Source organism: Carassius gibelio, chromosome B7 (assembly GCF_023724105.1).
Source record: "Carassius gibelio isolate Cgi1373 ecotype wild population from Czech Republic chromosome B7, carGib1.2-hapl.c, whole genome shotgun sequence".
In the NCBI taxonomy this organism is placed as follows: Eukaryota; Metazoa; Chordata; class Actinopteri; order Cypriniformes; family Cyprinidae; genus Carassius; species Carassius gibelio.
In genome coordinates, this window is record NC_068402.1 from 2,555,526 (window position 1) to 2,579,335 (window position 23,810).

The 23,810-nt window shown below is 38.9% G+C and overlaps 1 protein-coding gene and 1 long non-coding RNA gene across 2 annotated transcripts in view; one reads left to right on the forward strand and one right to left on the reverse strand.

The window, feature by feature from the left end:
* The first annotated feature begins 7,370 nt into the window (after positions 1-7,370).
* LOC127962253 (uncharacterized) overlaps positions 7,371-23,810 on the forward strand; it is a 43,732-nt gene continuing 27,292 nt past the window's right edge. The window contains exons 1-2 of the mRNA XM_052561801.1: positions 7,371-7,619; positions 7,699-7,844. Of these exons, the coding sequence (XP_052417761.1) occupies positions 7,757-7,844 (88 nt within the window). The 5' untranslated portion in view covers positions 7,371-7,619; positions 7,699-7,756. The remainder of the gene's footprint in view (positions 7,620-7,698; positions 7,845-23,810) is intronic.
* LOC127962304 (uncharacterized) lies at positions 16,101-19,839 on the reverse strand. Its single transcript, XR_008154560.1, has 3 exons — positions 19,789-19,839; positions 19,596-19,686; positions 16,101-16,417 (listed from the first exon to the last, which is right to left on the reverse strand). It is a non-coding gene; the product is annotated as an uncharacterized LOC127962304 (long non-coding RNA).

Here is a 23,810-nt window from a genome sequence, read left to right on the forward strand (position 1 = left end):
TCCTGAGACCCTGCAACCTCATATGAGGACATTATATTTTAGTGAATTGCAGATAAATTCAGATTGTACTTTTTAATATAATAGGATTTATTAAATGTATTTTAATTTATTTATTGTTATATGTATTCTTACTGTCTTTTAGGGTGACTTTTAACATCTGTCCTGGGACTGCAGATGAAAAATAGCCTTCTGGCATATTGGCAGAAATGTTTATTACAGTTTTTCTCAGTCGCTTTGGTACATTTCTTGAATCAAACTCACAATTTGCAAAACATAAAGTGCATTTCTCAAAACAACCCGTACAAATAGCAAAACACCATGGATTACCTGCAAAAGCCAGTCTCCTGCTCAAAATCCTTAGTTCATCTCTCAAAAGTAAATATCTGTGTCAATGAACATATCAGTGCCATCAGAATGACAAGTCCTTGTGTCATAGTGTACGGATAAGACAGTCAAATTGCTTAGTCATGTTGTCAATATAACAGTTTACTCTGGAGGGATGATCTGATGTAAACCTCTGTATTGAACAATATGCCATATGCTTATGTATGCCATATCCATTTCAAACGTACACATTTACACATTACTGTATGTGGGATATTGACTGAAAGAGACTGGATAGAATTCCCAGTTACACCTTTACAAAGTCTGACCAAAAAAAAAAAAACCTTTACAATGTCATTGTGATATAGAAAAGGAAAAACAAATATGGACACAAATATGAAAATAAGTCAATTTTCAGAATGTGTAACTCTTGTGTTGTCCTCTGTCTTTACAGTATAAGCTTTTCAACTGAAGATTCATGAGATGAACCTTTGAGCTATTTCAGAGAAAGGGTTTATCATTGGTTTATCATATACATTCTCTTCATAAGTCAAGATTCACTTGGACAATTCATGCCAAATGTACAAAAAGTCTAATAATAATGTGTAAAAATAAATATAAAAAGTGTGCTAGGCAGTTTTTGACAACTAGATTAACCATTTTGCATTTAATGACTTATATGATGAACTAAAGACTAGATGTTTTGAAGGGTAAGACTGTTGCACAGAAAACTATGCAATACATTTTGAGCAACATGACATGAGCAACTGATAATGTAGGAAACTGCCGATAAACATGCATAATCAATTGCATGAATGTACAAAAGCAATTGCAACTTGTTCAAAAGAATGAGAAACTGGTTTTATGATGTGTATAAATGGCTAGATGATGTGGAGGTTGTACAAGTAGTTTTGAGAATTTCATTTCTGTTTTGAAAAATGCACCAAAGTGACTGAGAAAAACTGTAATATGCACTGTCCCTGTAATAAATAAATAAATAAAATAAATAAATAAAAATAAATATAGCTAATTTTGCCCTTCATAACAATTGTGAGGGGGGTGAATTTATGTATAACTCATCCATTTAAATAGGTGGATTGCTGCTGCTCACACTGCCATTGAGGTAGGTGGGTGTGGCTTCAGCAACCAGCTCCTGCCTTTTTGCCAATTTTCGATTGTCCAGGTTAGTTGCGCGGTGACGCTGCCTAAATGGCGATGGCCTGCTTTGTACATTTTGAGCTTCAACAACACTCCTTAGGAATCTACGGGTGACGTCACAGACACTACGTCCATGTTTTTATACAGTCTATGGTTTTGAGTCTAGATGTAAATGTGGCTAATGTTTTTAGAGGGGTCTGGTTGCAGACTTGCAGTAGCACTCTCAAACTTGCATTATCTGACTTGTACTCTCAGACACTTGCACTTAGGCTTTGTAGCATACATGACCCTGTACACTACGGTACTAAATTAGTTTTAATTGTTTAACCACAACAACGTCTTGTCTCCATTGGCAACACGCATGATTTGAGTCAATAGCAAGTGACGTCACAGGTAGTGAAGAGTGCAAATGGCGATGGCATGTGACATCATAATTTAGTTAATTTGTTCTTGTCTTCATCACCTGGCCACTTTTGTAAAATAATGAGAGAATCAAAAATAATAAATAAATAGAACAAAAAAACAAAAACAAAAAAAAAGTAAGGCTGCAAGTGATGTCAAAAAGCTGAAGTGCAAGTCAAAGTCTGCACTCAGACCCTCTTGAATGTTTTAGCACATCTGATCTCTTCTGGAAGTTGGTTCCAGCTGTGGGTGGGATAATTGCTTAAGCAGACTCCACGTGTTTTGTGTGAACCCTTGGTATTTCTAACTGACTCGATCCTAATGATCTGAGTGCTCTGTTTATATTAAGTTAGCACATCTGCAGCATATTTAGGTACTAGTCCATTGTGATTTATAAACAAGTATAAGCATTTCAAAATCGATCATACAAATAACCTGAGGACTGGTGTGATATGCTCAGATTTTCTGGTTCTAGTCAGAATCCTGGCAGCAGTGTTCTGGATGAGCTGCAGCTGTCTAATGGTCTTTTTGGGAAGAACGGTGAGGAGCCCGTTACAATAGTCCACCCTGCTGGTGATAAATGCATGAACAAGTTTCTCCAAGTCTTGACTGGAAACAAACATCTAATTCTTGCAATGTTTTTTTAAATGATAGTATGCTGATTTAGTTACTGCTTTGACATGACTACTGAAACTAAGGTCTGTCTCCAGAATCACACCAAGATTCCTGACTTGATTTTTAGTTGTTTGACCCCTAGAGTCAAGGTATGCATTCACCTTGAACACTTAATCGTTGTTTCCAAATTCAATGACTTCAGTTTTCTCCTTGTTTAACTGAAGAAAGTTCTGGCACATACAACTTTTAATTTCATCAATTTATTGTCAGAAGGAGTCAATGGTGGGCAATTTTGTCCTTTCATATTATTTGATTTAGTGGGGGCATATGCAGGCTAAACAATAGCAGTGCAAGTATTGAGCCTTGTGGGACTCCATGTCATCGCCAAACATGACTAACATTAGCATTGAGCTACATAACGCAATTTCTTGCTAATCGCTGCACCCAAAATAATTTTTTAAATAAGAAATGCTAAGCAATTATAACCATTAACTGCTAATAAAAAGTAATAAATAGTGGTGGTTTAAAGTGAGTTTTGAGTAAAAATGTATATTAATCTGAGAATCTGTTTTGTAGCTAGATGCTGATGTTAGTCTTTGCTCTCTCTCTCTCTCTCTCTCTCTCTCTGTCTCTCTCTCTCTCTCTGTTAAATAAACAGCAGCATCAGCTTACCTGTATGTTCCTGCATATTTTTAATTATGTGACAGAGGAAGATCACACCACACTGTTTATGAAATGAGTGCTACTCCCAAGTTTTTATTATTTTAAATGGGGAGGCGATGGAACAGAAGACGATACTACAAGCAGTCGATCTGTGTTTCAAACTTTTCTTTGACCTTATGTTAATTTTATTTGAAAGTTGTAACATTTGCCAAGTGTGGTAACCCCTATTCAGAATTGGTGCTCTGCATTTAGCCCATCCAAGTGCACAAACACAGCAGTGAGAAGTGAACACACCGTGAACACACACCAGGAGCAGTGGGTAGCTATAGATCCAGCATCCGGAGAGCAACTGGGTGTTCAGTGCCTTGCTCAAGTGCACTTCAGACATGGGTATTGAGGGTGGGAGAGAGCGCTGTTCATTCACTCCCTCCACCTACAACTCTTGCCAGCACCGAGACTCAAACCTGCGACCTTTGGGTTACAGGTCCAACTTTCTAACCATTAGGCCACAGCTGTGAACTGTATTTGCACATTTGTGTGTTTTGAAATGAATATGAATTGACACATTTGTACATCTTGACAATGTCAGTTGTATTTTTAAACATTCTTGTACATTTAAATAAAATATTTTAAAATATATGTATAAATGTTTTATTTGCAAATATAAATAAAATCTGTAATTTACAACAAATGGTTGTATTAAGTTATTTTTAATAAAAATACTGATGTTAATTAATATAAATAATTCACTCACTCACAGGATTTTAACCCAATGGGTTGGGTTGACATAACCCATAGATGGGAAGGTGCTATACCAACCCATAGTTGGGTTACTTGTTGGGTTATTTTTAATCCAACATTTTTTTATTGTGAACTGACATGAACTACGTTCAAATAAAGTTTTTACCATTTTTAAAAATACAAAAACATACCAGTCTTTAAATAGCTTTTTTTTAGAGCCGTTTCCTCTGTAAACAAAGCTGCTGTGCTTATATATACTGATACATGTCGCATTGCACAAAGGGAGGATGGAAACAAATGCAATCAAAGCTTTTCTGAAGTCATTCGGTTTCCTATTATGCATTCAGACAAGTAATGCAATCAAATTTTATTTCATCTAATTTCTCTCAGCAGTCTGCCTTCAGTCATTTTTTTCTACACAAAACGAAACTACGTATTGCTCCCCTGCGTGAGACTCTTAATACCTTTGATTAAAGCTGAACTGTATTTACTGTGAGTTTTTCAAATCACGATAATCTAATGTGGGTTTAGTGATAATTATAATACACATTCGGATTATTAAAAAAACCTCATAGCCGATTTTGAGCTACCTAAACCTTGGTAAAAACAAATTAACCAATGTTTTGCTACACTAACCACAGTGTACCATGGCATTTGAAGAAAAACTAAACACAAATGGTACATGGTAAAGTTTTGTAAGGAAAAAAAAATATGACTCATGTTCACATTAAGTTTTTTCTATAAAGATATTGTAATGATGTAATTATTTTTGTACTTATTTTGACATGTGGGCAATTTAGAAAGAAACGTTTTTTAAATGCTGAGTATTAAATTCATGTGAGAGACAGAGAGATATCATAATGCTGTCTTATAAAATAAATAAAAACACCTTCACCTCATCCTGTAGTGCATAAGCGTTTATGCAAATTTTGGAGAATTGAGGATATAAGGTTTGCAAAAAATGGATGCCACTAATGTGTCTGATTGATTTTATGTAATTCATTCATGCATTTTAGAACTTTTAAACTACACTAAGCATAGGGAACGTAAACAAGACTTTACATAACTTTTAAAAACAGTAAGAAATGGAGGAGCTCTGACATCCTAATGTAAGGTCAACAATGGATAAAGCACATTTATATTTAAGTTTTGTGTGTATGTTTGACAGTTGCTCACTTGACACTTATTTATTTGTGTGTGTTTTTGCAGCTGACAGAGAATGTGACAGAAGGGTGGAGAGATGAGGTATGTCATGTGATGCACATTTAAATGTGCCGTCCTCTATGTATGAAATGCACACTCTCCATTCTAAGAGAAAGACAGACGCCTTTAAACAACCATGATTAAGCTTTACAGGATCCTCTGGAATTTACTGGGTAAAGTACAACATTCATGTATCTGATTTTTAGATGCACACTAATTTAATAAAACAGAATATTTCTGCAGTATTTTTCCATTGTTCAGAAGTTTGTTTGTGTTAAAGTTTCTTGCCAAAATAACTAATTCTTGATCAGCTGCTGTTTCATACATTTACGCTTGTCTATAATTAAGGTATTTGTTTAACCAAATATATATATACATATACATATACATATACACATTATGTACCTGTGCTCTGTGTATTGTTAAAATACAAAACAAATAATATTTTCAAACATATTACAACTGAAAACAGTTGTTTTCTGTGTGAATCTGTTAAAGTGTAATGTATTTCTGTGATGCTCCGCTGTATTTTCAGCATCATTCCTCCAGTCTTCTGTTTCACATGATCTTCAGAAATCAGAATAATATGATGATTTACTGCTCAAGAAACATTTCTGATTATGATTACTCAGATAAATTTCTGATGCTGTGTCATATTTTTGTGTAAACTGTGATGCATTTTTATTTTATTCGTTATCTGGTGAAAAGAAAGTTCAAAAGAACATAATACATTTATATATGCAAGTGTGAAGATCTTATATGAATGTGAACTTGTCTTCACAGGTTTTATTTTTTTGTAATCTTTACCGTACAACTTTACCAAACAAATTTTATGATAAATAGATGCTCATTTGTGTATGGAAATAGAAAGTATCTGTCAACAACACCTGATAGCGATTTACATGAATGTTTCCTCGTCCAACTTTAGTTTACAATAATTTTCTTGTTGCAGATTATGATGTCATAATTATATCTATTTTATGATTCCACTATGATTTAGATTTAGGGCTGCATGATAGTGATGTCACATTTGCACCGAAGCATCACAACTTGTGTCGAGAATGCCAGATGAAGCCTCGAGTCAAAGATTGTGTTGTTAATGTAAAAAAAATCAAGGGACCAATGACAAACAAATCTATACTTTCTGTCCAGTCACGTACACAATTCACTTTGCATGTCAAAAGATTAAATCCCCTGGATCTTACTTTACAAATATTTTTAATTCTGATTTATTCAGTTACATTCCACATTCCCCAGTCATACAAGTGATATGGAGAATACAAATTATTTCAGGAAAATTTTATTTTCAACATATGCAATTCATATGTGTACATTATTCCTCCATTACATCATATGTATATTTGGAGGCAAAAAAACAAAAACAAAAAAACACTATAACATAAGTGTTTGGGGCAGTCCTTAGATCTGGGTCAGGTGAAGAGAAGAACCAATCGCAGCCTCCAACAAATTATCTCCAGGAACCACCCATCTGAAACACAAACATACACAGAGAGAACACAAGAGGGCAGAATGGAAACAACCAACAAATGACTTCGGCTCATAACAACTGGTGTTGTGCCGAATTCTGCACCCTGCCAGATTCTGCATCTCCTAGTATTGGTAGGATTAGGAGTAGATGTGGGGGAGGGGTTGGGGTAGGGGTGTGGTTGGGATTAGGCATTCTGGTATTGATTTCAATGAGGGAATGCATAATCTGACAGGAGTGCAGAATTTAGCACAACACCAGCTGTGCTGACAAGATGTGTGTGACAAGTGCATGTGATTGTTCGTGCCGCACTATTTAGATTAAAGGTTTTTTTTTTTTTTTTTTTTTTTTTTGCAACAATATCAAAGGGAATTTAATTAAAAATGTAACAAATAATAATAATAAATAAATGCAAATATTGACAGATTTTATAAAACCTGATTCTACTCACAAATGTCCTTTCCACAGGGATTTTATTGATTGAGGGAATGGCAAATGGAAAAGAAGGCAAGAAGCATTCATTTTATTTAAATCTTTTCAAATATAAAAGTTCTTAGTAATTACATTATCTGACTAGCTGGATAGCCGTTCGTTCTTTTGCCTGTTCGTTTCAAAAATCTCTGCCGTTTTTACACCCTTAATTTTTGACATTGCTTATAAGTAATGAAGATTACTTTGAGATTATGCTTTAAAAATCCCCTTTGAGATCTAATGCTTGATGAGAATAAAATGATGGTGAATTCTTACTGGCCTTTATTCTTGAAACATTTTCAGAGAACGCTGCACTTTGGGGTAAAACTAGTGAGTCATCAGATTATGGATTCTGGCTACCTACTCATGCTATTGATGGATTGTTAAACACCTGGGCCCACACCAAATTAGAGACTGACCCCTGGTGGAGAGTGGACCTACTGAAAGTCTACAGAGTGAACAGAGTCACCATCACCAATAGATTTGACTATGCTTCTAGGATTAACGGGGCAGTGATTCGTATTGGAAACTTTCTGAACGTTTACAGCAACACCGTGTGAGGATTTATTTGACTGTTTTTAGCCTAGCGCTGCAGATGAACAAAATCAAATAACAAACAATTTTTTTCTCTGTAGATGCGGTGTGATTTCCACTCTTGCGGACAGTGCCACAGCCACTTTCTCATGCGGTGGGATGGTGGGACGTTACGTGGTTATTCATCTTCCTGGAGACGAAAAGTTTCTTACCCTTGCTGAAGTTGGAGTCTACGGGTATTTGGCAGGTAATTCATTATTGTATAGCACTTTTCAATATGTTATATTATGTGATTGCAGAAGGTCTGGGACTGCCCAAGAGGCCATATGATTGACAGGTAAACCAACCAATCACATTTCTTATTATGCCGTGTCATGTTTAGCATCGAGAAAATCAGATGTTCAGCCAGAGGTCCATGGGCATGATGTCTGAGGCTGAGACTAGCTATTCCCAAACATTATATTCAATTAATAGATTAAATCATATGAAATTGCTGTATATTCATCAGATAAGCATAATAAACACTGGATGCTCAACATATGTATCACAAATGACAAAGTGCTCATTCCGAAATCTGAAAACAAAAAATGTATGCTTTGTATAAACATATACATTAATTAATCTTATACAATTTATATCTGTACCAGATATGTTCATGTGCCTTTTTTCTGCATAATTACATAAAGAAATAAAGGCATACCGGTAATATACGTGGGGAATATGCGGGCATCAATATAGCAAAAAACAATTCACACCGTACAACAATGATTGTTTTTACAATATTATTATTATTATTATTATTATTATTTAGTTTGGCTAGGTGTATACGTTAATAAAACACATTCAAATTTTTCAAATTCAAATTTTGTTCTGAGAGTGGAAGTCTCACCTGATTTGAAATTTCCCGTCTCTGTTTCAAGTCAGATTTACATATTTTCAGAGACGATAATATAGAGTGAAAACTATGAAAATTGGTTTAAAAAAGCAGATGACACCATAGTTTCTAGGGATGCACCAATACCACTTTTTCCAGTACTTGACCAAAACCGATACTTTAAATTTGCCGATATAGGATACTTGCCGATACAAAGTACTGATACCAATATATTTTTATTGCATTTGTAAATAAATTTAATTATTAGGTACAGAAACCAAGAGAGTATGCATAATGTTAGCTGGTTAACTTAATCTAATATATATTGATGGAGAGGCATGTAATGGATTATATATATATATATATATATATATATATATATATATATATATATATATATATATATATATATATATATATATATATATATATATATTTTTTTTTTTTTTTCAAACTGTCAATACTTATTATTATTATTGACTACAGTAAAATGCATATATGCACATTGTACATCCCTGTACATCTTAATATTTAAGACTACAGTTTACACTCATGCACATTATTTTGCGTTCTATATTTAATTCTACAATATACATTTTTTATATTCTATTCTTATATTTTTGTATATTGCCCGAACCTAGAGTACCCCCCCCCTTCCCCGTATATTGTAAAGTGAACTTGAAGTGAGGAGATGGGGTGGAGGAGGGATGCTGATAAACCGTCAATGGATAGAGGTAAGTCAGCGATATTTATACTGTGGGATTGATTACTTGATTGTGGTCCACCTGTGATGATTAGGCTAAGTATCTGACGCGCTCCTCCCGAATCTTCATTGATAATTACATTTCACTAGTTCACGCTTACATATAATTAGCTGAGGTATGGTATGCGTATTTGGCGTGCTCTCCGGGGAAGGGCTCCAAGCTCGGGAATTGCCCGAACCTAGAGTACCCCCCAAAAAGGCAAATGTACAAGAGGACAGCCGCCAGTTTAAAGAATGCCCCCCCCAAAAAAGCAGAGTACTGGCGGGGGCTGATTTGGTTTCTGAGAAGTCATCTCGTTGGCAGGCTGGAAGGGCCTACGTACTCCGGAGGGAGCGACTTGGGAGTTGGGAGAGTAGGCCCTACCGGCTGCAGCTAGTGAACTACGTGTTGTTGGCGCCCGGTCGGTAGGGCTCGGGCCGATGCTCAACTGGAGCTTTTTGGCGTTGGAACGGTGAGCCCTACCGGCCGATGAGGAGGAGCGGCGTGGTTGTGGTGCCCGACCGGGAGGACCCGAGTTGCCTCGACCGGAATAGGTCACGGTGTCGGCGTACGGTGGGGGCCTCTAACTCAGAACATCGAACGGGTAAGCCTCGCCAGACGGGGTTAAAAGATGTGAGAGAAGAGGTTTTTTTTTTTTTTTTTTTTTTTTTTGCAGGATTTGGCGAGAGGACGAAACTCGTAGCGTCGGACGGTTAAGCCTCGCCTACCGTCAAATGGAAAGGTAAGTTGTGTGGCCGAGAGACTGTTACCGACATCCGAAGGCAGCACACACATCGAACGGGTAAGCCTCGCCGACCGTAGAGTGGAAACGTAAAGCAAGTCTGTCCAGGAGGCTCTCACCAGCGTACGAAGGGAGCACACACATCGAACGGGTAAGCCTCGCTGACCATAGAAAATGAAAAGGTAAGGTTGTCTAACCGGGAGGCTCTCGCCGGCGTCCGAAGGGAGCACACGCATCGAACGGGTAAGCCTCTCCGGATGGCGGACAGAAAAGGTAACGATAGGAGGCCAGGAGGCTCTTGCCAGCATCCGGCGGGGACAAAACTGGGTGAGCCTCACAGGCCGTAGGATGGAAAAGGTAAGTTTGTGTGGTCGTTAGGCTTTCGTCAGCGTTTTAAGGGAGTTTGCTACTCCCGGCAAGAGACGGGTTAGCCTTGGCGACCATAGGAAGGAAGGAGAGTTTATTGTGTGTTTGGTACTTGCAGCATTTGAACAGCTTGCTTGTAGGTTTGTAACCTAAACCACGCGGTAAGGTCGTGGTTGGCTGGCCAGGAGGCTGTCGCCAGCGTCCGATGGGAGCACTCGCATCGGACGGGTAAGCCTCACTGGCCGAGGGTGGAAAAGGTCAGGTTGTCTAGCCGGGAGGCTCGGACTGACGTCCGATAGGAGCTTAGCTCCAGGAATCGAACGGGTAAACCTCTCTGGCTGAAGGACGGAAAAGGTTGTCCGGCCGGGAGGCTCTTACCTTCGTCCGACAGGAGCTTAGCTCCCGGATAGAACGGTTAAGCCTCGCTGGCCAAAGGACGAAAAAGGTAAGGTTGTCTAGCCGGGAAGCTCTCACCTACATTCAATGGGAGCCCTGACTCCGTGCATTGGATGGGTAAACCTCTCCGTACGTAAGACAGAATGGCAAAGCAGGTAGCCGGGGGCTTTCACCTACGTCCGAAGGGAGTGTGAGCTCCTGGCAACGAACGGGTAAGCCTTGCTGGCCGCAGAATGGAAAAGGTGAGGTTGTCTGGCCGGGAGGCTCTCGTCAGCATCCGATGGGAGCTCAAGCTCTTGGCATCGAAGAGAGAAGCCTTGCCGGCCATAGGATTGAAAAAGGTAAGGTTATCTGGTCGGGAGGCTATGGCCAGCATCCAGTGTCTTTTTATTTATTATTTATTTATTTATTTATTTATTTTCTATATTTATTTGTATTTTTATTTATTATAATTTGCGACACCAGATGGGTAGTCTCTCCGGCCATCGGAGGGAAAATTGAGATTGTTTTATCTGCGAAGAGCCCGTTAGTGTTCGGCAAAAGCGTAACTTGCGGTATTGAATGGGTACATCTTGCCATCGGAGGGAAAATTTATTTGGGCTGCAATGTACTCATTGGTGTTCGATAGGTAAATGTCGCGCTTTTTTTTTTTTTTTTTTTTTTTTTTTTTTGGGGTTAATCAGCCTTTTTTAATCGGGTAAGCTTCGCTGGTGGTCGGATGGAAAGTCCAAGATTGATTAAGTGGGAAAGCATCTGGCAGGATTTTAATATTTGCGTTGTCAAACGAGTAAGCTTTGCTGATAGTTGAATGGAGAAGGCAAAGGTTGGTTCAACCGGGAGCCCTCTTGCAGCGCCTGGCAGGGAGTTCGATACTAAGGATGATTTATTTGTTTACGAGGGTAGACGCTGTGAGGCTTACTTGGATAATTGTTTAGCAAATCCAATGAGCTGCTTCCGATAATGAGTCAGAAAAAATTTTGGTGCAGTCATAGTATCCGAAATTAAGCGTGCAAAAATAAATTAGGATTTCCTGTGCCAGTGTACCCCAAATGGGTGCCATGTATCGGCGATGTGGTCATTGTCAGCACGTGAGATCGATGGTACATATCGATGATGTAATCGTGCATGGGTGGAGTAAGAGAAAGATTCTTTATACTGTCTGAACTTACTATTTACCATTTTGACCATGCAGGTGCACGAAAAGAGACACTGCTGCGGCAGTGGGGAGAACGGGAAAGGCTCCTGCGGGAGCAGACACTGCTGCGGCAGTGGGGAGATACGGGAAAGGCTCCTGCGGGAGCAGACACTGCTGCGGCAGTGGGGAGATACGGAAAAGGCTCCTGTGGGAGCAGACACTGCAGCGGCGGTGGGGAGATATGGGAAAGGCTCCTACGGGAGCAGACACTGCAGCGGCGGTGGGGAGATACAGGAAAGGCTCCTGCGGGAGCAGACACTGCAGCGGCGGTGGGGAGGTACAGGAAAGGCTCCTGCAGGAGCAGACACTGCAGCGGCGGTGGGGAGGTACAGGAAAGGCCCCTGCGGGAGCAGACACTGCTGCGGCAGTGAGGAGGTACATGAAAGGCTACTTGCTTCGGCTGCTGTAGATGTTGGCTGTGGGATAAGAAAAAAGTGTTAGTAATATTTGCTGGGGCAAGCTAAAAATGGATGGGTAGCCTACTGTGTTACCAGCTTAGCAATTTGTTGCCTGATTTGACAATTCCTCAGGCATTGTCCACCTTATTATGTTCCTGTTGGAAAAGCATCTTTCCTCTCATTTGGCCTCCGGGCTCTTTAGACGGACTCCCGAGTGGATACGATTGGAACGCTGTTTTCACGTTGTATTATGGACTGTGGAAACAGAGGCTTTTGGAAACGATTGAGCATGTTTAGTCTTGTAAGGCGTTGTACCGAAAGACATGATTATAGCAGTAACGTTAACCCCTTACAAGACACCCCCCATTTTTGGCATGGAGGCAGAAATTATATACCCAAAATAAAGATGTTTCTGTTCATGATTCTTTCTGACTAGATCCATGATCAACATTTGTCCACGAGCTAACACTTTGACGTTTACCGTTCAGGAATAGGAATAGTTTTCCTGACATGATGGAAAATTAATCACTGGAATTATGTTTTATCGAAATATTGGTCAGATATAAAAGCCAAAGTCTTTGGACTTCAATTGATGCGCGGCTTATCCAGATCAAGTAAGAGAGTGATGTTTAACGTGCTGTGAAAACGAAACATAGACTGGGGCCGTTGGCGATGCTTGCAGCAAATGGGTTAACGGCAGTTATGTGCTATTTGCTTCCAAGTGGTTTCTAAAGAGATTTACTTTCCGGTTTTCCGTATTACTGTCCTTAAAAGGCGATGGTAATTTTACTCATGCTTGCTATCCTGCATCAAAACACGAGGGCAGATGCGTTTTAGATTAATTTTGAGTGATCACGCCAGTGAATGGTAAAATAGGTCCCTAAATGATTTGGTCCTACCAGAAGACTTGCATGGAAATGAAAATTTTTAAATTAAATTAAGCATTTAGCAGGCGCTTTTATCCAGAGACTTAAGTTTTTTTTTTTTTTTTTTTTTGAACTTATGTCTGTATCATTTCGGCGAGGTTTAAACGTGCGCGGTAAGGCGAATGTAACAATAATAATAATGATAATAATAATGCATATTTGTAGGAACAAACGCCAAAAGCAATACAACAATTCATTAAAGACAGACAGTCTTGAATAAATGTGACTTAATCAACAAAAATCGCCCAACATAGGTGCATATCTGACGTGCAGAAGAAGTACATTCCATAGCGTAGGGGCTTTATATGAAAAGGCTCTTTCCCCCATGGTCTTTAGCTCACATTATGGCTGGTGAAGTGAAGAGTTAGTAGAGCGAAGAGAGCGTGATGGAATTATCAGGACTGATGAGTTCACAAAAATACTCAGGTGCAGTCCCATGAAGTGCCTAGTATGTTAAGATAATAATTTTAAAATCAATTCTCATGTTTACGGGAAGCCCGTGTAATTGTGAAAGAACCGGTGTAATGTGTTCGCGAGGAGAAGTCCAAGCGTGCGGCAGAATTTGTATACTGAAGCTTGCTCAACGATTTAGCTGGAAGGCCTGAGAAGCAATAATCTAACCTAATGCCTTTGGCTTCGTGGTTAAAAAGTGGCATCATCATCCGACGGAACGGTGTATCTGTAGTCCAAATCTATGCGGAATCCACACCCCGGATCAGCGGGTGGCGGTAATGCACCTTTACGTTGGTTTGCCAAAACCGCCATAAAACACTACTAGAAGAAGACGGAACTACGTCAAGACATAGTTTAACAAAACTTTAGCCGCAAAACTGCTTTTAGATGCAACACTTTGAATGCAAACTGCCGTAAAAATCCAATGAAGAAAAAGAAGAACCTGTTTTTAGCGTCTTCGCCTGGAAATGTATAAGTCTGGGCCGCTAGAGGAAGCGGCCTCAAACTGCCACTCGGCCGGAACGCCGTGGTGAAAGACTGAGCCGTGGTTGGATTCTTTCTGCTGCAATCCAGCGCTCGACGAGAGCTCGGTCTCGGGCGGCGCGATCGTGTATCGAGCAGGCGAGCTCGGAGTTGCACGGTCTATTGGCCACGATGTGTGGCTTGGCGAGGATAGCAGCTGTAGCGATGACGCTTAATGCTGCTCAACGGCCGTGTTTGGCTGGGTAGAAATGATCTCGGGCCCGGCAAAAGCAGCAGGTCTTATAAATCCCCTGTGTAGCACTCTTCGTTGGTACGAAAATTGGGTCTGTGATAAGGTGACTGACGAGGCGAACCAGCATGCTGATAAACCGTCAATTGATAGAGGTAAGTCAGCGATATTTATACTGTGGGATTGATTACTTGATTGTGGTCCACCTGTGATGATTAGGCTAAGTATCTGACGCGCTCCTCCCGAATCTTCATTGATAATTACATACCTTGTGGGTTGAAAGTGGAATATTCAATAAGCAAATAATAATGGTCCCAGTTTTCCCTTGAAGCTGAGTGATATACAGTTCCCCACAATTGATTTGACTTTGACTAACGATGACCCAGAAGCAAAAAAAAGGAGTTAAAGGTAAATGCTGTGGTCTTGCAGAATGGACAAAATGGCACAAGTCAACTTCTCTATTGATTCTCAGAATGGAAACGTCTGAAAGTTGCAATTGCCTGGATTTTGAAACTGCAGAAACTTCTGTTGAAGTTGAGCCATAAACAAAATGAGTTGTTTTTGGAGCAGATTGACGGTGTTGCTGTAAACTGTAAATGCAAAACTGCAGGAATGTAAAGCCTCTCTGGACAAAGATTGACCGTGAAAGATCTGTATAAGGCTGAGATTAGCATCATTTGGTTCAGCCAAAAGTAACAATTTCAAGAAGAAAATGCTGAGCTCAAGGATGGAAGTATTTTTGTTAAAAGAAACAATTCTGTCTATAATTTGAACCTAATGTTGCATGGTGGACTGCAGCTAGTGGGAGGAAGACTTGGTAAATCAGATATGCCACGTGAAAGTAAACATCCCATCTTGTTATCGAAAGATCTGCATGTTTGTCACATCTCATACTTTGAGACATTCATGAGCAATTGGCTCATTGTGGCAGAAATCGGATACTTTCCAAGCCCCAGTGCAAGTACTGGATAACAAATGTCGACTCTGTTGCAAGAAATATAATTTCCATGTGTGTCATCTATAGATGTGGGAAAGTTAGTTGAACGTCAGATGGCAGACTTTCCATTGGAAAGGATCACCCCTGATTTACCAACTTTTACTAATGTACAGTATGGCTCCTGCCAATTCTCTCAGGGGGGCAGATGTTTGCTTGATTAAAGAGGATAGGATAGGACCCATTCAAATGATAAATTAATTAAATGATCTTGGAATGGAAGTCAATGAGAGCACTTGGGGTGATTCTCAGTCTCACAGAAATCACCCAGAAAGGAGTGGTACTACACAAAAAATGACTCCACACTGATTGGACTATTTAGACGCTGAACAAACAGTCTAGAATAGTGAAAGCTAGCGTAACTCTGTGGTTGAATGTGAAAGAAAACAATCCCTCCCTTTCGTTCCTTGATAGTGCTTTGCCCAATCACCCTAATAGAGAAACCACCCCCTGCACACACAGCAGTGAACACACACTCACACACACACACACACACACCCTGTGAATACACACCCAGAGCAGTGGGCATTATTTATGCTGTGGCGCCCAGAGAGCAGTTGGGTGTTCAGTGCTTTGGCTCAAGAGCACCTCAGTCGTGGTATTGCCAGCCCGACACTCAAACACAGGGGAAGTCGTGGCCTAATGGTTAGAGGGTTGGACTCCCAATCGAATTCAATTCAATTCAATTTAAGTTTATTTGTATAGCGCTTTTTACAAAATAAATCGTTACAAAGCAACTTTACAGAAAATTATGTTTCTACAATATTTAGTAGTAGCTAGTAGTTTGTGCACATTTGACAGGATTTTTGAAAAAAAAAAAATAATAATAATACAAGACGTAGTCAGCTAGACGATGAACTATCAATATTATTAATTAAGCTATTATATGATTCAGTCACACATTTAGCAATAATTGTTAGTTCTGTTTGTTGATTCAAGGTTAGCATCATCTGGGGTCCTCTGAGGGTCAGCATCATCTCTTCTCAGGTGTTCTGGATCCAGACTGGAGCTTGTGTAAATCCTATTCACCACGGAATGTAAATCCCGTGGCGAAACATAGAAACAAAATACAGACATCATTAGCATAGCTGCTGATCCAACAAAGTAAAATTAGTTTAACCCAAGCTAATGAATAAAAATGCACCTTTGAACAGATGCAACTACACTCACAATTAAAAAGATACATTATTCGAATGCTTGGCGAAAGAGATGTGTTTTTAATCTAGATTTAAACAGAGAGAGTGTGTCTGAACCCCGAACATTATCAGGAAGGCTATTCCAGAGTTTGGGAGCCAAATGAGAGAAAGCTCTACCTCCTTTAGTGGACTTTGCTATCCTAGGAACGACCAAAAGTCCAGCGTTTCGTGACCTTAGGGTGCGTTATGGGTTGTAACGTGGTAGAAGGCTAGTTAGGTACGCTGGAGCTAAACCATTTAGGGCCTTATAGGTAAGTAATGATAATTTGTAACTGATACGGAACTTAATAGGTAGCCAGTGCAGAGACTGTAAAATTGGGGTAATATGATCATATTTTCTTGACCTCGTAAGGACTCTAGCTGCTGCATTTTGGACTACCTGTAGCTTGTTTATTGAAGAAGCAGGACAACCACCTAGAAGTGCATTACAATAGTCCAGTCTAGAGGTCATGAATGCATGAACTAGCTTTTCTGCATCAGAAACAGATAACATGTTTCGTAGCTTGGCAATGTTTCTAAGATGGAAGAATGCAGTTTTTGTAACATTGGAAATATGATTTTCAAAAGACAAGTTGCTGTCTAATATAACACCCAGATTTCTGACTGTAGAGGAAGTAACAGTTCATCCGTCTAGTTGCAGATTGTAATCTACAAGATTCTGTGTAGTGTTTTTTGGTCCAATAATTAGTATCTCTGTCTTATCCGAATTTAATTGGAGAAAATTGTGTGTCATCCAATCTTTTACATTTTTAACACACTCTGTTAGCTTAGATAATTGGGAAGTTTCATCTGGTCTCGTTGAGATATATAGCTGAGTATCATCATCATAACAGTGGAAGCTAATTCCGTATTTTCTAATAATATTACCAAGGGGCAACATATATATTGAAAATAGAAGGGGACCTAGGACGGATCCTTGTGGCACTCCATATTTTACTGATGATAAATGAGATGACTCCCCATTTAAGTAAACAAAATTGTAGCGATCGGACAGGTAGGATCTAAACCATCTTAGAGCCTGCCCTTGAATACCTGTATAGTTTTGTAATCGATCTACGGGTATGTCATGATCTATGGTGTCGAACGCAGCACTAAGATCAAGTAAGACTAGAAATGAGATGCAGCCTTGGTCTGACGCAAGGAGCAGGTCATTTGTAATTTTAACAAGTGCAGTTTCTGTGCTATGGTGGGGCCTAAAACCTGACTGAAATTCTTCATACAGATCATTTTTATGCAGGAAGGTGCTCAATTGAGCAGACACAACTTTCTCTAAAATTTTAGACATAAATGGAAGATTTAAAATAGGCCTATAATTTGCCAGTACACTAGGATCTAGTTTTGGTTTCTTAATAAGAGGCTTGATAACCGCCAGCTTGAATGGTTTTGGGACGTGTCCTAAAGATAACGACGAGTTTATGAAATTGAGAAGCGGTTCTTCGGCTACAGGTAACAACTCTTTCAGTAATTTAGTGGGTACAGGATCTAATAAACATGTTGTTGGTTTAGATACAGTGATAAGTTTATTTAGCTCTTCCTGTCCTATGGTTGTAAAGCACTGCAGTTTATCTTTGGGTGCGATGGATGAAACTGAAGTGTTAGATGTTGTAGAATCTACATTCGCTATTGTATTTCTAATGTTATCTATTTTATTAGAGAAGAAATTCATAAAGTCATTACTATTTAACGTTGGTGGAATATTTGAATCAGGTGGCGTCTGGTAATTTGTTAACTTAGCCACTGTGCTAAATAAAAACCTTGGATTGTTTTGGTTATTTTCAATGAGTTTGTGTATATGCTCTGCCCTAGCAGTTTTTAGAGCCTGTCTATAGCTGGACATACTGTTTTTCCATGCAATTCTAAAAACTTCTAAGTTAGTTTTTCTCCATTTGCGTTCAAGACTACGAGTTAATATCTTGAGAGAGTGAGTATTACTGTTATACCATGGTACAGTACGTTTTTCTCTAACTTTTTTCAATTTGATTGGGGCAACAGCTTCTAATGTATTAGAGAAAATAGTGCCCATGTTGTCAGTAATTTCGTCTAATTCGTGTGTATTTTTGGGTACAATTATCAGTTGAGATAGATCAGGCAGGTTATTTGCGAATCTTTCTTTGGTGGCTGGAACTCTGCCCAGACGGTATCGCTGCGACATATAGTTAATATCAGTTATACGCAGCCTGCACGATACAAGGAAATGGTCTGTAATATCATCACTTTGAGGTACAATATCTATAGCAGTAAGATCGATTCCATGCGATATAATTAAATCTAGTGTATGATTAAAACGATGAGTGGGCCCGGTGACATTTTGCTTGACTCCAAAGGAGTTTATTAGGTCAGTAAACGCAAGTCCTAATGTATCATTTGTATTATCAACGTGAATATTAAAATCTCCCATGATTAGCGCCTTATCAACTGTAACTAGAAGGTCTGAGAGGAAATCTGCAAATTCTTCTAGGAATTCTGTATACGGCCCTGGTGGTCTATACACAGTAGCCAGAGCAAGAGATACATTAGATTTCTTTTGCATGTCTGACAGAGTAACATTTAGCAGAAGTATTTCAAAAGAGTTAAACCTGTATCCTGTTTTCTGGGTAACATTGAGAATATCACTATATATTGTTGCAACACCCCCGCCACGACCAGTCTGACGGGGCTCATGCTTATAACAGTAGTTTGGTGGAGTAGACTCATTTCAGTCAAGCAGAGTAAATCAAAACTATTATCTGTGATCATTTCATTTACAATAACTGCTTTTGGTGCGAGTGATCTAATATTTATGAGCCCAAACTTTAAAAATTGTTTTTGTTCATTTACTTTACATTTTTCTGGTTTAATTACGATAAGATTTTTTCTAGATCCTACATTATATTTATATTTATATTTTGACCTCACTATTCGGGGAACAGACACAGTCTTAATAGGTTTTACAGCGCAAGTACCTTTAGCATTTAAGCGGTTGGAACAAAACTCATCATAATGGTTATTTGAGAATTGTCTTACTAGTCACATGGAGCGAAGTGTCCTGGAGATGTTGTCAGAGAGAAGCTCCGCTCCAATTCTGCTCGGGTGTAATCCATCAGCGCGAAACAGTCTAGGACGCTCTCAGAAAAGATTCCAGTTATTAACAAATAGCAGTTTCTGTTCTTTACACCATGACAACAACCATTCATTTAAAGCAAAAAGTCTACTGAACCTTTCGTGTCCTCGTCGATACGTGGGCAGTGGTCCTGACACGACAATCGTCCCGCGGGCGTCGTGCTGCGAACCGTCTCGATCAGGCTGCGGGTTGTGAAGGGTTGTGAGTTCGAGTCTCGGGCCGGCAGGAATTGTGGGTGAGGAGAGTGCATGAACAGCTCTCTCTCCACCTTCAATACCACAACTTAGGTGCCCTTGAGCAAGGCATCGAACCCCCAACTGCTCCCCGGGCGCCGCAGCATAAATGGCTGCCCACTACTCCGGGTGTGTGTTCACAGTGTGTGTGTGTGTGTGTGTACACTGCTCTGTGTGTGTGCACTTCGGATGGGTTAAATGCAGAGCACAAATTCTGAGTATGGGTCACCATACTTGGCTGAATGTCACTTCACTTAAAAAAATAAATAAATAAAAAAAAAACCACAACCCTAGGGTTAGGAGTCAAACTCTCTGCCTTGGGTAGGTTTGTCTGTCATCATGGACAGGTTTCTCACAGGAGTTCTGATAATGGAATGCATTTCATTGGCACTGGGTGGGAGCTAAGAGAGGCAATCATTGCATTAAAACAATGAAAAGATTAAAGGGAGTTTTAATCCACCTTCATGTTCTCATTATGGAGGACTATGGCAGCATATAATTCAAATGATTAAACAAATTCTATGTGTAGAATTTCAACTGCAATCAGCAAAAAAAAAAAAAAAAACAAAAAAAAACTTTACATCGGAGGTGTTTAAAGACTCCATTTGTCTATACATTATTTCTAAAGAAACACGAAAATGTATAAAAGGCCACATTACCTTGTATTTTACATTATGACAGTTTTTGTAAAAATAGGCTAACGATTGCGTCACAGACCTGCGACTCTCTGTCGCACAGTAGAGAAATTACTGTATGGACAGGAGAAGCTCGCAGGAAAGATTTCTCTTGGAGAGATTAGAAGACTTACAATTGTCAGACAGGCTGCTCACGTGACATTTACGTCATCAAGCTCAGTTTGAGTCTGCGCAGTACACTCAATCCCCAGGAAGTGCGTACTTCTCTTTGACTTCACTTGTCTCCATTGAATCCAAAGGGGTCGCTATGTCCATTTCTTTTACTGTCTATGTTGTGAACACACTTCACAGCAGCAAGCGTGTGAGGCATTCTTCTTCTTCTGCTTTATGGCAGATCGCAGACTTATAAGTGCATTACCGCCACCTATCTCTCAAGTGGAGCATTGACACTATATCTACAATCTCAGTTAGGAGTGTCAATGGTCCAACGGCAGTGGCTCACTGGGAAGCCAAAACATCTTTACAATTCTGTGTGTATTTTTATGGCTCAAGTGGTAGAGCATTGCTTAGCAGGGCATGGTTCTGGGTTCGATTCCCAGGGAACACATGTTAGGTAAAAACTGTTGGCCTGAATGCACTGTTAGTCACTTTGGATAAAAGTGTCTGCTGAATGTATATTTTACTTTACAATTCAGAATTTTTTTTTTTCTCATTTACGCTTGTTCACATTGTGCATAAACATGGATCACAATTTTATTTTTTTTCTAATTTCCCAGGAAATCGTGCAGTAGGAGCAGCCGCAATTCAGTCTTCAACATTTGCGGACTGGTTTGCTGAAAAGGCCATTGACAGTAATCGCTGCTTCCAGCAGTTAAATACAACATGCACCTCAACCCTTAATGAGTCTAACCCATGGTGGAGACTGGATCTGCTTGACGTTTAACGAGTTCGTGAAGTGGTCATCACTAACAGAAATGACAGCTATGCAGAACAAATAAACGGAGCGGAAATTCGCATTGGAAACTCTTTGGAGAACAACGGCAGCAACAATCCTATGTGAGAAACTTGAGCTTGAAAGAATGTGAGATATCAAGGACATATGTGAAGGATTCTGTGACTGTGTTCTCTAATTGTCTATCTCTCTGTCTATAGATGTGCTGTTATTTCTACTATTCCAGCAGGTGAGTCCTACAACTTTTCATGTAATGGGATGGTGGGACGTTACATGATTATTTGTATTCCTGGGGATCGTGAGATTCTTAGTCTTTGCGAGGTTGAAGTCTACGGATCCTTGGCAGGTAATTTATTGCTGTAGAGCTTTGAATTGAACTCTCTACATTCATATAGATTTAATGTAATCGCATGCCTCTCGAGAGACACATAATCATAATTTATTCATTTTTGTTTGGCCAAAGTAGTTGATTACTCAACTTCAAGTCATTGTTCACTAATAGTCTTTGCACTTGCTTGAAGCTTTATGCACTGAGATGCATCGTAACTTTTTTTTAATGCATTTTCTAGAAAATGTAGCAGTACTTGGTGCTGCTATACAGTCATCAACATCTGGGGTCTGGATTGCTGAAAATGCCATAGATCGAGGTCTCCAGCAGTTGTATACAGGATGTTCCTCAACACTCAGACAGACTAACCCATGGTGGAGGTTGGATCTGTATGATATTTACAGTGTTAACAGAGTGGTCATTACTAACAGAAGAGACTGCTGTGCAGAACAAATAAACGGAACAGAGATTCGCATCGGGAACTCTTTGGAGAACAACGGCAACAACAATCCCATGTGAGGAACTTGGTTCAAAGAGCACTAGACATCGAGCACAAATATAGGATACGAGAGTATTGTTACACCTCTGTCATGTGCTTCTCTCTCTCTCTAGATGTGCTGTTATTCCTGCTATTCCAGCAGGTGAGTCCTACAGCTACTCATGCGGTGGGATGGAGGGACGTTACGTGAACTTAATCATTCCTGGAGACATGAAGTTACTCACTATGTGTGAGGTGAAGGTCTATGGAGAAGGTAAATCGTTAATAGTGTTATTTACTGAGTAAATAGTGTGCAGGGTCTAAAATATATTTTCAATATTTCATTGTTAAATTAAGTCTTTTTTTATGGATATTCATATATGAATGTATTTTTTAGGTCCTTGTTTAAAAAAAACGTTTGTAAAAATTCAGTTTAAATCCAGCAATGATTTGACCAACCCTACAATGAGAGAAAATGTTCTGAAACAGGTGAGAGAAAGAAATCAATTCAGCCCTCATTATTAATGTAAAATACGAGTAGTTTTCTTTCTGCTTTTGGAGATTTACATGGATAACTAAAATTGTACCTATTTATGGAATTAGTGCTACAATTATTTGTATGTATCATTGTAGATTTAATTCATCATTTGTTTATTAAATGTTGTCATTTATATATTGTTGTAATAGTAATCATGTAGAAACCAAATTTGTCTCATAACCTGACATTGCTCTAAAGTTGCTTCCTGGGAATATTATGAACATGTTTTAATCTGGGATTAGAGTGACATTTAAAAATGAAGATTTGAATTCATCAGCATAAATCACTTTAGTATTAACATGTTGTTTTCAGTTGGGATCTGCTCTAGCAGCTAGAGGACTGACAGATGTGATTCTGCATTGGTCTCAAACCCCTAATCGGGTGATCAAGAAAGTGAATGCAGCTAATCCAAAATGTGAGTCTGTTCTCTCAACTGTACAAACACTTATGAAATAAGGAATGATGATAAAAACCATGTGATGTAATGAACAGAAATGTTTTATTTACAGGTCATTGAAGTAGGGGAAATGAATACTCTGGAAATCAACACTGCCTAATTCACTACATTGATATTCATTAAAGATTATATTTTCATATTCATTAAAGATATATTTTCATTCAAATTACACTGACTGAAATTTCTTCATGTTTAAAATGTAAATACTTTTAAAGCACTTCTGCTTACTTCCCTGAATAATTCAAGTAAAACTTTCTTGTGTAATTATGTATTGTCAGCAAATAAAGGTAGCAATAAATACTGTATAATTAAACTTAACATGACAGTTTTCTGTATATTCACTGCCAATATAGATTTTTTTTTTAATGTTTAAAATCTATAAATTGTCATTTTAATTGTTTTGATGTTCTTGTTTTATTAAATTTCCTTTCATGAAATGTTGTTGTTCCTTTGGAGCTGTAATAAGATCTAAGTAGTAGATGAACGGAATCACACCC